The sequence below is a fragment of the Pseudorasbora parva genome, chromosome 2 (genome assembly GCF_024679245.1).
Source record: "Pseudorasbora parva isolate DD20220531a chromosome 2, ASM2467924v1, whole genome shotgun sequence".
Lineage (NCBI taxonomy): Eukaryota > Metazoa > Chordata > Actinopteri > Cypriniformes > Gobionidae > Pseudorasbora > Pseudorasbora parva.
Window position 1 is genome coordinate 38724285 of NC_090173.1, and position 16550 is coordinate 38740834.

Below are 16550 nucleotides of genomic sequence, written 5' to 3' on the forward strand. Positions count from 1 at the left end.
ATATATTGAGCACTGTCCTGACTGTGACTAGAATTTAAACCAATAGACTTACTAGTTAAAGTAACTGGTAAAGTGGAACAAATTAGGTCTAGATACTATGTGTAATCATATAAGTACATGACCTTACAAGACACATTAGGTTAATTGTAAGATCTATTAAAGTTTGAGTTAAATTCCAGGTTGAATAAATCATGTGAATGATTTAGACATAATGTTCAGTAATGAACAACAGAGTCAGACAAATCAGCAATTGGTGTCTGGGAATGTTACTTTTAAAAGTAACATGATTACAGTATTGCATTACAAACTGCAGTATTAAACATAACTAATTATGATATGGTCTTTTTATGTGAAGTAATGTAAAACACTTCATTAACATTTTAATTGTACCCTTATACATAAAACGCATGTTTGCTTCCTAAAGCAAATGTAATGGTTCATTCATGTTTCCTTAATGTATTGAAATGTAGCAACTGTTGACTGACTGTGCTTTTCCCCCCTGTAGGCCACAGTCGTGTGCTGTTGCAAATAGCAGGTGTGGTGCCCACTCAGGTGCTCCTTGAGCTCCTGAGTTGCCCGTATTGTGCAAGGGCCCTAGAGACCATCGATCTGGAGCTGACTGATTCAGAAGGGGAGATGGTCTTCCATGGAGCTGAGCCCAGCCGAACAAATACCCTTGGGATCCGCCTGCCTCAGTACTGGGAGAACTTCCGGGACAAATTGACGCAAATAGTGGATAGCAAATATTTTAATCAAGGGATCATGTTTGCTATCCTTGTCAACACACTCAGTATGGGGATTGAACACCATGATCAGGTGAGTGCAAGTGTGGGTTCCTTCATGAATATTCTGAATGCTTCCATTGCTTTCATAGAGTGTGCGGGGATGATGTATTTTTGTTGGCCGAGAACCAAAAACATAAAAAATTTACAGGGTCCCCGCGGAGTCTTAAAAAGTCTTGAAAGTCTTAAATTTCAAAATCAAAATATAAGGCCTTAAAAAGTCTTAAATTGGCGGAAGCATTGCGTTCTAGGTCTTAAATAATGTTTAACAGGTCTTAATTTTCCTACGTCCATGCAACGCTACCTCATTGAAACGCTCTCACCTCCCGCAGCACGCGAGCACGTGTATGTGTGTGTGTGTTTGTTCCGTGGTGTTTGTAGTTCTTTCTTTCGCCTGACCAACTATTGTTCGCTCTATTACAACTACAAATTAGACAAGCATGCCACGTGTATTGCAGCCAATCAGCTTTCGTGTTATTGGCACGAGCCTCTTTCTGATTGTACCCCACAGACGCATAAAACGGATTTTATTCTTCAGCTGAGTCTGACGGTTCTTGCAGTTCCGCGATCGTGAACGCGAAGGCGAATCTTTCTCACCATCTGGCTTAATGAACAAATAAAAGTATAATATACCCGATTGCACTAAAGAGTTAATAACAGTGATGTAAACTCCGAACTCCGATGTCAGGCTGCGTGTGTTTGCTGCCTGTCAGCGCTCGCGCGAGTGTATTGAATGTGTTATTTCTAGGCTCATTACCCTAAGGTTACTCTGCAACGATCAAATACACACATTATGCATATGTCTATATCCTGATTTGAGTTAAAAAGTTTGGGACGTGTCAGTAAGTACTGAATCTGCGCATTAGTAAGCTCTCAAATTGAAAGCAAAATATAGCTTAACAATAACACAAACGGGGAAACAGCACTTACACTTAAAGGAACACTCCAACTGTTTTAGAAATAGGGCTTATTCAACTTAGCTACTTTGCTACATTTAGATATGTGAGGAAATGCATTTTAAGCTAAGCTAGCGGCGACCCTGCCAAACTAAAACAATGCATGCACTGAGTCGAATGCATTTGCCCACATATCTAAATGTCTAAAGAAGTTGAATAAACCCTATTTCTAAAAACGGGTGGGTGTTCCTCTTTGTAGATATGCATCTTTATGTTGTATTTATTTTTCCTATTGTCATTTGTTTATAAGTATACATTTTATTACTGACCGATTACTTGATTACGTAATCACTTGAAAACTTTTTACTTATATTAAACAATTATTGCTGTGGTCTACTTTTAAGATGTTGGTTCCCACCCCAAGCAATCAGTTTTATTGCCATGTGTGACTATATATATATTAGGGATGTCCCGATCCGATCACGTGATTCCAGACTCGATCGGAATCGGACGTTACATCCCGATCAGGACTCGGATATAATGTATATTCTGGGGTGAGGTGAGCATGATGACGCATCAATAATATGGGTTGTAACTTGAAAATAATGCTTTATGTATGTTTCTGTAGATGGATACACATGCTGGCTCATCGGTGATACATTACAACAGCGCTAATATCACTCACAGAAGTGTTCTGTTTGTTAGAGTTGTTGAATGTTAAAATAAGGTGAATAAAATAAAAAATAAGGAACATCCTGGTTCGTTTTTTCGCTCTTCTTTATTCTTTTTTTATGTATTATAGAAGTATCGGATCGGGACTCGGTATCAGCAGATACTCAAAATCAAATGACTCGGACTCGAGGGCAAAAAACCTGATCGGGACATCCCTTATATATATGCGCTTATCCTAGTGGGATTGAGCTATGAATAAGAAGTTTACTAATACTTTGTTCAATTTAAATAAATTAAATAATATAATTTTAAGTAGCCTAATTAAGTGATTCTGCAATTCCTATGCATGTTTTTTTATTGCGTGATATAGGTCTTAAATTTTATTCATAATGGTCTTAAAAAGGTCTTAAAAAGTCTTAAATTTGACTTGGTGTAATCTGCAGATACCCTGATTTAAGCACTTTCGTTTTTATTGGCATGAAGACAATTGGTTTTTAATAGGTTTTTGGTTAAATGCTTGCAATACAGTCTTTGGCTAACACAAGCTCAAGACATTTTCACATTCTATTCTGTGATGTAAAATACATCAGTATTAATGTACCCCCCTTGTAATTTTATTAAAGCTTTTACTTTAAAAAAGTCTTTAAAAAGCCAGCTGCTAACAGATGGCTAAATGAGGGCTTTTTTTTATTATTGCACTTGCTCAAAGTTTCAGGGGAAATGTTTTTTTTAAATCAAGAGTTTTTAAAAAGCTTACTGGTGGTGACGAAGTCGTGTATGTGGTGTAGTATAATATAATACATTGTTATTTTCTACAATAATTCAGAATCCCAGAAACCCAGAAAAATAGCTTTTCTAGGTTGGCCTATAAAATGTCATAACTGTAGTGCTTCATATCAATTGTTGTAAAGGAAAGATATAATGGTTTATATAATGATTGTTAAAGACAATCAAAGAAAATAAAAGGGAAAAAAAGTAGTCATTTGCAATTAAACTAAATGTCTTTGTGACATGCACAGGGGTTAGCTATCTATTTATTTTTCATCTATAAACAATGATGAGGATTTGTAGTCTTATTGTGCAAACAGATCTCCTGGTTACATAACTGTGTTGTGCTGCAATGCCTCTGACTGCACCTCTATCTCTCCTCACCATGTTATTGGGATGTTACTACTCATGGTTTCGCACCCAATTCTGTGGCTTGACATTTAGCCAATCTGATAGAGGTCTCACAGAAAGGAATGTGTGTGGAAGCAGTACTGACATTTTCTGCAGCTGGTTTTGAGGATAATACTGAAGAATTGAGTCTTCTTGTGTATAAAACAGAATAATGTTATGCAGTGGAATTAAACATTTACTGACATTGTTGTAATAGTAATAATGTTGGATTAACAATATAGATAGCACACTGGCCTACTGCCAAGGTTTTGGTTAGTTGACTCAAGTGCTAAGATACAATTTTTTATGCCTTGCAAAGTGTGCTGTACTAAATGTTGCTGTCATTTTGGTTTATTTAAATATGATTTAGTTTACTAGCTTATTGCTAGCTTTCTAACACAAAAAAAATGTCAAAATGAGGGTGGTGTGCAACAAACTTCCACATTCTATAAAACAGATTGCATTACTTCCGGGTTAGGTGTTTTGTATGTGCTTCATTTAATTTAGATATTTTACTCTAGACACCTTCAAAGAAGCAAGCAAAGGTGAGCATAACCAATGACCATTGACCATTTCTTCTTCTCACTAACATTAAGGTATTTAATTTGAATAAAATGACAACAATAAAAGCTAGGTCAGCTGATTACCTTAAAAGTCTATAGAGATCGCCTTCAGTTTGTACAGCCGATGAGTCCCGGTTTCCTGTTTGTTTATGTGATGTTCGGCATAGAGCCTAATGCGTAAAGAGATTGTGATAAATATTGTTAATCTGCTATAAGTTAGTTTGTAAAGCGATTGATGTTGAAATAATGTTTAGCTGCTCAGGTAGAAATAAGGGTTCAGCTGCTCCTTAACGTTATATCATCCTCAATAGGAGATAAGTACTCTAATAATAGATCTGAACAAAGCCTTTTATCTTACATTTAATTATGTGCGATTATATAAGATTGATTGGTTGCTCTTTGACTAAAGCATGGCTTGTTGAATACCAATGGACGTCTGCTTCTGAAGTGAAAATCTTTAATCGTTATGTTACTTTAAAGAACAGTTCATGTTGTCTAATTAGCCCAAGACAAAGGCAAAATAGGTGACAATTGTTAGCAGACATTTGTGACTTTGGGGTTCGGAGACTTACTTGCACCGAAATTCTTTTAAAGAATTAACATGGAATTCAGTAGCTAAAATCCTTATTAGTTGTGTCTTTTAAGGAGGGGCATTTTAAGCGTCACCTCTCTGCTTGCTGGCTAGTCTTCCATTATATGTGTACTTAATGTATAAACATCTTTCCAGTTTGAAATTATTGTTGGCATGTTACAAAAGCTGTTTCCATTTCAGAGTAAGAAAAGGTTATTATGAGGTTATATCACAACTGAATCTTTATTAACTGTAATTTTGACTTTGTATCGTGATTGCAACTTTGCTTCTGACAAACACACACACACACACACACACACACACACACACACACACACACACACACACACACACACACACACACACACACATATGTTTGTGAAAAACAAAGTTGCGATCACATAAATATTGCCAATATACATCTAATCAACATGCCTTTATAGTCTGCATGCATTAAATTAAAGGGAAAAAAGTAATTGCTTAGGGAAAGAGGTTGCCTGTAGTTAATATTGTGTATGATGTGATAGACAGGTTGTTAACTGAGCAACTGCCGTTTATTTGAAATCAATTGTTTGCTTATCCATATAGGTGCTTGTTCTGTTCTGTCAGCTATTGGAATAAATTGTCACCATAGTAGTAATTGAGGGAGGATTATAGTAATGAGATAAGGCTTGCTGCATTGATCTATGTACTGAATGCTCTTGGCATAGTGGGGAAAAAGATCAGCAACTCAGCAGACTCGCTGCATTTTCGAGTCAATCAGCCACCTAATCGGATTTACATGGGGCCACTGACAGTCTTCATCATTACTGCATCAATCAGAGTCACTACACTGAGCCTACGCCACTGTTCACCCCATCACTTAAGATACATGCATGGGAAGTTGACATCCTGCAGTGTGAAGTGCTATTCTCCTTCTAAAAGTATTTTAAAGCCATTCGTTGGTTTGTTGCTTTGTTTGTTTAAATGTCCTGACTAACGTAACAACAGTGGCTCAACTCATGGCATGAGTTTTGGGCAGGGCTATCTGTTTCTGCGACCAACGGCAGTGTTTGGTATTTCAGATTTGATTCATCATATTAATTAGCATCACGATACCATATCATATCACGATATCATATTAATTATAAGACTACAGAATGTTTTGTATGTTTGAAAATTAATTGATCACAGTGCAAATGTTTTAATTATGTAAAGATAAGTTTCAAACACTCTTCCCATCTCCATTAGTTGGTTAAACTGTTATGTCTACTGAATTGAGCTGAATAATACCTTCTTTACAGCTGAAATTGGAAATGTATCTTAATTGATGAATTGTACAACTTTAACAGTTATTTACCTCTTTATTAAACGTCTACACCAGATGTCATAAAAGCATATTGAACTCATTCTAATCAATGTCCACTGTCTGGATGTGGTGTGGCACAACAAAATCCCAACAGTAACAGTCTGACATACTCCAAGCTCTTGCAATACTTCTGATACAAAGGACAAATGGACTTGGATCAGATGCTTTGTCGCATACACTGTGTATAGCTTTTAGCTATATGAATATCAAATATGAACATAGACAGATTATGCATAATCTACTTAGGTTTACCCAGAAATTCATCATCATCACCACACATGTATCCGTCTCATCATGTCGTGTTTATCTTTAGATTGTGCTGGTCACTGGTTGGTTTAGAGCTGTAAAATTATGAGCATAAGTTCAAATAGCTGAAAAGTTACAAACAGTGTTGTTGTTTTTTATTCTTTTTGCCTTTTCTGAGTTTGTCTGCACTCAGATGTGCATAAAAAAGTGGGGAATGTGTGCTATGCATCATGGGATATGATGGAGGAAGAGGGCAATAAAAGGCTGCAGCAGCCGACTCCCTTTGGAGAAGTGCAGCCATCCTTTGTTAACATAACTCTCCTTTAGTCTGCCATGTTGCGGCCACTGAAAGCCCAGTGTCCCGACATGCATTTTTACTGTCATTGCTTTTCCATTACTCTGTCCAGCAAATGTGCTTGATACAGCAGCAGTGGGAATTTGTAGCTTTGCACTCAGACCGTTTTCAGGAAAGTTGGGATGGATATTCCATTTGTGTGTAGTGTAAATGGTTCAGTCGAATATAAAAAGCATTTACTCACCCTCATTGAGTGTAAATAGCGATAGATTCTATTTACACCAAGTGTAAATAGCAACTAGATTTTATTTACACTGTGTGAAAATTTCATATTTTCTTAGCTATAGATGGTATTTACACTAAGTGCAAAAAGCTTTAGATATTATTTACTACACTGTAAAAAATTATTTAGAAAAAAAGTTACCTGGTTGCCTTAAAATTTTGAGTTCATTGAAATAAAAATTTTGAGTTTTTTTTGAGATTCGGCAACCTTTATTAAAATATTATTAAAAGATGTTGTAAGCATATTGGGTAGTTGTGTGTGTTTTATTTCTGATGACAAATTGATTTTGTGCTTACAAAATCTTTTAATAATATTTTAATAAAGGTCGTCGAATCTCAAAAATAATTCATTGTATTAACTCAAAATTTTAATTTCAATTAACTCAAAATTTTAAGGCAACCAGGTAACTTTTTTTCTAAATATTTTTTTACAGTGTATTTGGCCCAACCAGGCATTGTTAGGCAGAACTAGTGCAAATAGCACTTACAATAGCACCAACAAGGCACGCTATTTGCATTTGGTGTGAATAGACACTCCGCTAAAAAAAAAAAAACACCTAAAAGCAGTATTAAAGTATTATTAAAATAGTCCATTAATAGATTTGTTTGAGAAACAAGGTGTTTCTCAATGTCAAGGATGCTTCCTTGGAAGGACTGATCCTTCCAAGTCACTTCCTTCAGAGGCTAGGCGAGGCTCCTCTTTAGCATTCGGAGAACATTCGGTTATAACAAATGTTTGGTAACGTAAATAAAAGCATTGTGGCAATCAGCGAGGTGAGGGACCGTGAGAGCGGGCCGGTGGAGTGATAATGAGCGTTAGCTGATCGCCGCCACACTGGTCTCGGCTCACGGCAGAGTGATTGGAGTATAAATGGTGGAGCGTGGAAGACGAGAGAGGACTAGGCCTGGAGTTTATGTTATGGTTTGTTTATTGTTTATTATGTGTGTGCGGGCAGTCGTCCGTGAGGGTTTTCCCCGTGTTACTTTCGTTTTGTTTATTATTTATTATAAAGTTGTTGAACGTTCGCCGGTTCCCGCCTCCTTCCTTCCCATCTCCAAACTCCGATACAAGCATATTTGCCCCGTTCACGCTCCGACTCCGGGAATGTCAGAAGATAGCGAAGCTGCGCGCATAGGATTGTGGGTTATTTGAGAAAACAAAGAGCGCGAAGGCTACTCATATGCATCCTTTTCTGTATATGACATATTTTTCGAACGCAGGACTCAGTCCTTGGTTGAAATTCCGAGGATCCTCGACATTGGAACAGTCCTTCATCGGATGTCGATGACGTAGCATCCTTGGAATTCTGGCTTCCGAGGATCCTTCCTTGACATTGAGAAAAGCCTACAGACATTCATTTACTGATAATCTTACCATTTGGGTGTTACAATAATTGCTGTGATCATTGAGGATCATTAAGTTATTAAGTTCGATACTCAAGAACCGAATTAGTCAAATCCACTTTGTATACTGGATTAAATCATTCATCGATCTGACTTAAAATAATTATTTGTTCACAAATCGAACAGCGCTACTTCTCTCGTAAACTCATAATGCTCAGAGGAAATCTCAGTTAGATAAGATTGTCAGTAAATTATAATTTGGCTGTGATACTTTCATAACTGTAGTTATTTTTTGCCATTATGGAACTTGGCAGCCCCAGTCCTCATTCATTTATACTAAAGAGTGGTCAGGATCTTGTTCACATTTAGTGTTCGATTAAAAAAAAAAGTATTCAATGTTTAACAGGACCAGGTCTAATCTCTAAACGCAGAGTTTTCATTTGTTTGTTTGTGAGTTTTTGAACCATCCTTTGTTTTGTTATGGTGGGATGAGCAAGAGGATCTGGGGAGAAGGGATCAACAAATTTACAATTGTCTAATATCATCCGTCCTTCGGATGAGATGTTAAACCAAGGTCCTAACTCTCTTTGGCCATTAAAAATTCCAGGACGTCCTTCAGAAACAGAGTAGGGGTGTAACCCTGGCATCCTATCCAAATTTGCCCATTGGCCTAATAATCACCATATACCGATTGGCTTTATCACTCGGCACCATAAGCTGGTGTGTGGTGGTCATTCTAGTGCAATATGGCTGTAGTCACATCTTCCAGGTGTTTCTGCACATTGGTGGTGGTTGAGGGGATTATCCCCTTCCAAAAGCGCTTTTGAGTACCCAGAAAAGTGCTATATAAATGTAACAAATTATGTCTTAAAACTAGAAATGCACTGATCCTCTCTGTCACTGAAAAAAGACACAGCATTATGCAAAAATTATGCACAGGCTGGAAGATTGTGTTTGGAATTAATCATGATTGAGCTCAGGCTGTGGCACTGCATAATGGCACGCGTCTCACATTATGAGGAAAATTACACTTAACAATGTGTTTGCCCCATAGCATGTTTTTGAATCTGTTGCTTCAAAGTTGTTCTGTCAAATTAACATTATATTTTTATTTTAAGCCAAATTAGAGTTAATACACTTCAACAATCTTGACACCTGAGGTGGTGTCCGCTGCTGGAATAGTGATTCACAAACAACCTGTTCAACCCAACACAGGCACATCTGTTTATGTATGTATGTACATATGTATAAATTGTAAGCTATAAATGAACATTTTCCAACTGAAAATGTGACTACCATCTGTTTTATGTTGACACTGCTAGCTTGTAATAGCAAATAGTCTGTGTTTTTTGTTTATTCTTCAATACCAAAGCAGCATACAAATAGCCTACAAAATCTGTAATGTTAAAATTGTTTAGAACTATATATTGGTATAATGAAGGTTTTTATTTTTTTATTTTACTAATCTGTTGTTCCTGGGTAACAAGCAGTCTGGGGAAGTGGCTTATAAATATTCATGAAATACATTGATTAATGTATGCATATCGATGCAGGCACCAGAGCCCCCTAGTCATGACCTGTCAGCACAGTTTTACTTTACTTTACAGTTATACATACAAATGTATTCAATTATGAGACCGGTATGGATAACCTATATTTTGTTAACAAATGTATTTCATTGGTAACAATTTACAATACGGTTTCACTCAGCATTTCACACAGCTCTACCTCTCATTTCAACCAGATGATCCGACAGTAGCTGCACAAATCTCAAGCTGTCTGGCGGACATCTCGGCATGGATGAAAAAACATCACCTGCAGCTCAATTTAGCAAAGACTGAGCTGCTCCTTTTCCCTGCTAATCCGACCATACAACACAATTTTACCATCCAGCTAGGTTTATCTTTGATTTCCCCTTCAGGGTCGGTCAGAAATCTTGGAGTAATCTTTGATGACCAGCTGTCCTTCAAAGACCACATCTGAAAGAGAGCTCGGTCATGCAGGTTTGTGTTGCACAACATCAGGAAATTCAGACCATTCCTTACAGAGCATGCAACACAGCTTCTTGTCCAAGCCCTGGTAATTTCTAGACTTGACTACTGCAATGCATTTCTGGCTGGATTTCCATCTTGTGCAGTCAAACCGCTACAAATGATCCAGAACGCACGTCTTGTCTTTTCATCTATCTGCATTGGCTACCACTCGCTGCCCGGATCAAATTCAAAGCTCTGACTCTTATTTACGGATCTTCCACAAGCTCAGCACCTACATACTTCGACTCGCTCCTACGAGTCTACACCCCCACCAGAAGCCTTCGCTCAGCTAACGAGCGAAGGTTTATGGTACCATTACAGAGAGGCATGAAATCCCTCTCCAGAACTTTTTCTTTCATTGTTCCTGGTTGGTGGAACAATCTTCCGTCCTCCATACGCACGACAGAATCACTCGCTTCATTCAAAAGACTAAAACTCATCTTTTCATGAGCACTTATCATAAAAAAACCTCTTCCTCCTCTATTTCTCTTTTCTTCTTCCCTTTTTCAGTTTTTTTGCTACTCTGAGTAGTATACAAATCTTAGTATTTAGGGCACTTTTTTGACGGATCGCTTCTTGTAATCCTGAGTTGTAAGTCGCTTTGGATAAAAGCGTCTGCTAAATGCATAAATGTAAATGTAAACTGGTTCCAGGAGTCCAGGTGGCCATGACAGAAGGTACGGAGGAAACGGCCAATCTCCTGTATCTTGCGCTCCGTTTGCCCGTTCGTTTGGGGATGGTACTCTGATGATAGGCTGACGGTCACACCTAGGAGGGAGAAGAAGGCTTTCCAAGCGAGAAAAAAAGGAGATGAACTGGGACCCTGGACCCCTGTCCGATACGATGTCTTCAGGGAGGCCATAATATCGGAAGATGTGATAGAACATTAACTCAGCCGTTTCCAGGGCGGTGGGTAGCCCTCGTAGTGGGATAAGGCGGCAGGACTTGGAGAAACGTTCTACCACTACTAGAACACAGGTGCAGTTCTCAGAGACTGGGAGATCCTTGATGAAATCTACTCCTAGGTGTGACCAAGGGCAGTTGGGAACGGGCAGAGGATGGAGTTTTCCAGCAAGTAGATGATATGGACTCTTGGAAATGGCACATTCCCTACATCCCTGCACATACCTTCTGACATCTGATGACATCTGGGGCCACCAGAAGCGTTGGCATAGCAGTGAGAGGGTTTCATTGACCCCGGGGTGACCAGTCCCCAGTGACGTGTGTGAGGAGTGGATGAGAGGAATGCGTCTTGGTCTGGTGACAAATTGCAAGTCTGGAGGACAACCTGGCGGAAGGTGGGTGGAGGCATTGGCAGAGGGCAGAGTTTCTTCAGACCAGGTGATGGGAGGGACAAATATTTGAGGTTCTTGTGGTCGGTGAGCACTAGAAAGGGATGTTTGGCACCTAACCAATGCCTCTACTCCTCCAATGCCAGCTTGATGGGAGGGGAGTTCATGGTGTCCGATGTCGTAGTTTACCTCAACCGGGTTGAGCTTGCTTGAGAAGAAGGCACATGGGTGAAGACGACTGGGGTTCCCCTGCTACTGAGATAGGACCGCTCCCACTCCTGTGGTTGAGGCAAAGGGGACAATGGGCAGTTTACCCTTGCTCCTCCATGTACTCCTTGATGTACTCCTCCATGGCCTTCTCCTCCGGGAGTGAGAGAGGGTAAATCTTTTCTTTGGGCACTGGTTCACCGGACAGCAGATCAATGACACAGTCCCATGGGGATGGAGAGGCAGCTTGGAAGCCCGCTGGGGACAGAAGACAACACAGAAGGGGCAACACTGAAGATCTTGGGAATGAGGAGAGGGCCATATCAGTGGAGATGGGAAGCAGTCCAGAAAAAAGGTGTCGCACCACTTCAGGACTTCTCCCGTCTTCCAGGAAATGACTGGGCTATGCTGCTCTATCCATGGGCGCCCTAATATGATGCAAGCGGGGGATTCTTTCAGAACCAGCAGATGTAAGCGTTCCATATGGAGGATTCCAACTTGAATGCCGATAGGGCCCATGGAGCGACTGACCTGCCGCCAACTGAGGGGTTTTCCAGTTATCGATTAGATCTGATAGATAGTCGGAGTGGCGGTCGTGCAGAGCTTGAGCTGGCGGCAGAGGGTACCCGAGATGAATTTGCCGGCTGACCCAGAGTCGAGGAGGGTAGTAACTGGAAGGGAAATACCAGCAGCAGTAAAGGTTACAGTAGTGGTGAGTGGTTGCATTTTCTAAATGGAAGGAATGATCGCACTCACCATAGGACGTGAAGGACAGACAGGGCATACGGAGATGTAATGCCCGGGGAAACCAAAGTACAAAAAGAGCCAGGGTGATGAAACCCTCTGCCGCTCAGCCACTGTCAGTCGTAAATTTTCCAGTTGCATTGCCTCATGGGCTGGTTCTTGACGGCTGGCCCTGGTGTTCTTCGTTACACGTCTGCATACGAGTGCTGAAGCAGATGGAGAGTTGAATGAACCGTTCTAGCCCGATGGTATCCTCGCATGCAGCGAGATGCAGCTGAACTCGAGGATCCAGACCCTGCCGGTAGGTCATTATCAGGGATTGTTCATTCCAGCCACTGCCAGGGGCAAGGGTTTGAAGCTGTAGAGCATAACATTATCGTCATGTGGGTATAAGTGCAAATAAGTGCAAGTAAACATTGAAGTAGAAACCCGTTGCAATCCTCCGTCGAACCAGAGTATGACACTGGTCTGGCCATGGGACTGGCAAACTCAGTAGGCAAAGAAGAAGCGTTGTTGTTTCCAGAAGTGCTCACTGGTGAAGGTGCAGGTGCGCTGGTGGGAAGAGCTCACCGAACAGCGTCGACAAGCTCCTTGAAGGGATCTGGGGTGCTCATCCTGGTGCTGTGCGGTGTTGATCCGGTCTTCTGTTACAAACAGAGGTGACACAGAAAACTGGAGACAGTGGTAAACCGAGTTTATTAAACAGAACCAGGATATGAGCAGAAGAGGTGAGTGATGGCAGGTTGAATCCAAGGGGAATGACACAATGGTAATACTGTACGTCTTTGTTGCAGGAGTTCTGGAGACCGGGACACTGAAGCGATGGAGCGATGGCGACAGGGAGCCAGGAGACAAGACAAAGAGACACTCAGGAGACAAGAAGCAGGTAAGTATTCAGGTGAGTCTGTAGAAGCAAGCAGTAGCGTGAACATGTGCAAACGAGACCCGACAGTGACTGAGTGAATGCGTGGGGCTTAAGTGCAGGAGGTGATTGCAGTGCAGATGAAGTGCAGGTGCGTGTAATCAGTATTCTGGTGATTGTCATCGTGATCGTTGTGTCTGGGAGAGAGTGGAGCCTGGCGTGCTTATAACAATTCGGTAGTAGGAATTATTAACTAAAAATAAACAATAATTTACAGCATTTGTTAATCTAGATAATGTTCATTTGTAAATGTATTGTTCTTTGTTGATACATGTTTGTTCATAACACATTAACTAATGCTAATGTATATAACATTAAATGTAAAAAATGTGTTAATATATGTTAATATATTACATTAAAGTACATGCACTCTTTAAACAAAGTTTAATGGGAAAAATGTAATATTTTAAAGAAGCCTATATGCCCAAAAAAGTTCTTTATAAGGAGAAATATCTTAAATGATTGTATTAAACTTATATTATAAACCTATTTAATGATTTATTTAATTTTGTTTTCAGTGATATGTGAGTTGTTTAATTAATACAATTGAATAAAAATAAAAATGAATTAAAACAAACTAAATCCATAAAATTATCCCATTATGGGAACCTCTAAATGGTTCTATATATGTAGCGACTGACAAAACACTTTTAGGTTCTATACCTTTTCTTCTTAGAGTGTAGATTAATAAATGCTGTATAATTTGTTATTTCATTATATGCTTTAATGTGGGTTTATGTGTCTGTAGAAGTGCCAATAAGGAGAGAGAGAGAGATATCAGAAGCAGTGAAACCTTAATGTCCATGGTTTTATCTTTCTAAATGGAAGTGTTTAACGTGATGACTTTCAGTTTGCCCGTAGCAAGGGTGATTGTCTAACAGTTTGACATATTGATTTGATAACAGTTTGTTAATGTGAACAGTATCCAGGTGAATGCTACTCTTATAATGGGCAGCAGAACTAAAAGCTTCATACCATTTATGCCTTCTTTAGAATGCATTCCTTGATTTGCACTGTGCTAAAGAACTGAAGAGTGCAGTGGTAATTCTTTAGTCACAAGAGTTGGTACAGTCTGCATCAGCAAATGTTAAGGAAACTAATTCTCTGGCCATGAAACTGCTTATAATGGACAGATTTTAGAAGTAGCCTACCATCCGTCTGATTGATCTGTGTGGCTTTGCTCTCAATAAAAAAGCTTATAATGCTTAGGATTGGATTTTGCTTATCCAAGCTCAGCGCTGGAGCTGTTTGTGTAAAAGTGAACAATTGTAATTTCTTCATAAGTGAGCTGAAATATCTTTCTCATTTGGCCCAGAGGTACTGTGTTACATAAACACTCCATTTATCATTTGACTGTGCTCAATAGTTTTGCAGTTCTCTGTATTTATATACAGTATTCTGACTCCCACCCTCAGGCATTTCATGTGATGATATGAGAGTAAAGGTGTGTGAAGGTGCCATTATGAGGGTCAGTGATTAAGGTCACTCACATGTTGTATTCCCAGCAGTATCTTGGCATGACTTTGGTTTGCAGAAGGTAATGAGGTGTGGCTCTGTTTCCTCTCACAGCCCGATGTGTTGACAACTATTCTGGAGATCAGCAACATCGTCTTCACAAGCATGTTTGTCCTCGAAATGCTTTTCAAACTGCTGGCCTTCGGTACCTTCAAATACATTAAGAACCCCTACAACATATTTGATGGAATTATTGTAGTCATAAGGTAAGATCTATATCTATATCTATACCCCTGTTGAATAATCCAGCATGAATTCCATGCTGGTCCAGGCTGGCCAGAGCTGGTATAGTGTTGGTCTATATAGTGTAGGTCTGTTCTCAAGCAAAACCGATCTGGTGTAGCTAGTCCTTCCACTTTCTATGTTGGTGACGAGCAACCAGTCCCAGCATGCAAAACATACCTTATGCTGGTCACCGGCAATGCTGGATTTTTCAGCAGGGAATTATATTATATATTATATATATTTTATATTGTAACATTCAGTAACTCACTACTTTTTTTCAATGTTTTTGAAAGAAATATTTTATGCTCATCAAAACTGCATATTGATCAATAATTTTCTAATTTCTTATCAATATCAAAAACAGTTGTTCTGCTTTATATATATATTTTTAGGATTCTTTGATGAATAGAAAGTTCAAAAGAATTTGATTTATTTGAAATAGAAATTTTGTAACATTATAAAAGTCTTTACTGTAATTTTTTATCAGTTGGCTGCATCCTTCCTGAATAAAGGTATTAATATTAGTATATTTCTTACAACAGCAGCAAAAATTTGTATTGACCCCAAACTTTTGAACGATAATAGATAATTAAATATTTTAATAAAATTATACAATAAATATTAAAGATTTTGGGATGATTGTGAAATGAAACATAATGATCATTTTACTCATTTAAAAAAGCTACCCAGATGCTATTGTGAAAGATAGTAGGCATTTTAGCAGGGCTTCTTGTTAAAATGCATATTGTGCTTGTAAGCATACATATATAAGCAAGGTGGAGGTTGTGGTTTTTTCATCTGAACTATTAAATATATAAACTCTTAATTACTAAATATAACCATGTGTTTCGATGGCAGTGTGTGGGAGATCGTAGGGCAGGCGGATGGTGGCCTTTCAGTGCTGAGGACATTTCGTCTCCTGCGTGTTCTCAAACTGGTGCGCTTCCTCCCTGCACTGCGCAGACAGCTGGTGGTGCTGATGAAGACCATGGACAATGTGGCAACATTCTGCATGCTGCTCATGCTTTTCATCTTCACGTTCAGGTGCAGACCACACCCACACCCTCATTCAGTCAGTTAGAACCAGGCTGTTGCACAATGTCCCCAACACTATAGCTAATCCTGACAGATTCATTTAGAAAACACTGTGCTACATTAATGCGTAATGTAGTCATGCCTACATTATTTTTATTTGACTGTCAATGCAGCATTCTTGGAATGCATCTGTTTGGATGCAAATTCAGCCTGAAGATGGAGAATGGAGACACCGTTCCTGACAGGAAAAACTTTGATTCCCTGCTGTGGGCCATTGTCACTGTGTTTCAGGTCAGAACAGAAACAGTGCTAGCTGTATATAGATCTGTCTTCCTTACAATGAATTGAGTAGACATTTTTTCATACTGTGAAATATTGACTTATACAAATGTAAAGTGTGTTGTAAATAATTACTTATTG

The 16550-nt window shown here is 39.2% G+C and overlaps 1 protein-coding gene across 6 annotated transcripts in view; it reads left to right on the plus strand.

Moving 5' to 3' along the window:
- The window catches only part of cacna1ha (calcium channel, voltage-dependent, T type, alpha 1H subunit a), a 152844-nt gene that overhangs the window by 108744 nt on the left and 27550 nt on the right, over positions 1 to 16550 (plus strand). For all 6 annotated transcript variants that reach the window (XM_067419547.1, XM_067419564.1, XM_067419522.1 and 3 more), the window contains 4 exons: positions 506 to 816; positions 14925 to 15076; positions 15954 to 16139; positions 16304 to 16421. In XM_067419547.1, coding sequence (XP_067275648.1) covers positions 506 to 816; positions 14925 to 15076; positions 15954 to 16139; positions 16304 to 16421 — 767 coding nt within the window. The remainder of the gene's footprint in view (positions 1 to 505; positions 817 to 14924; positions 15077 to 15953; positions 16140 to 16303; positions 16422 to 16550) is intronic.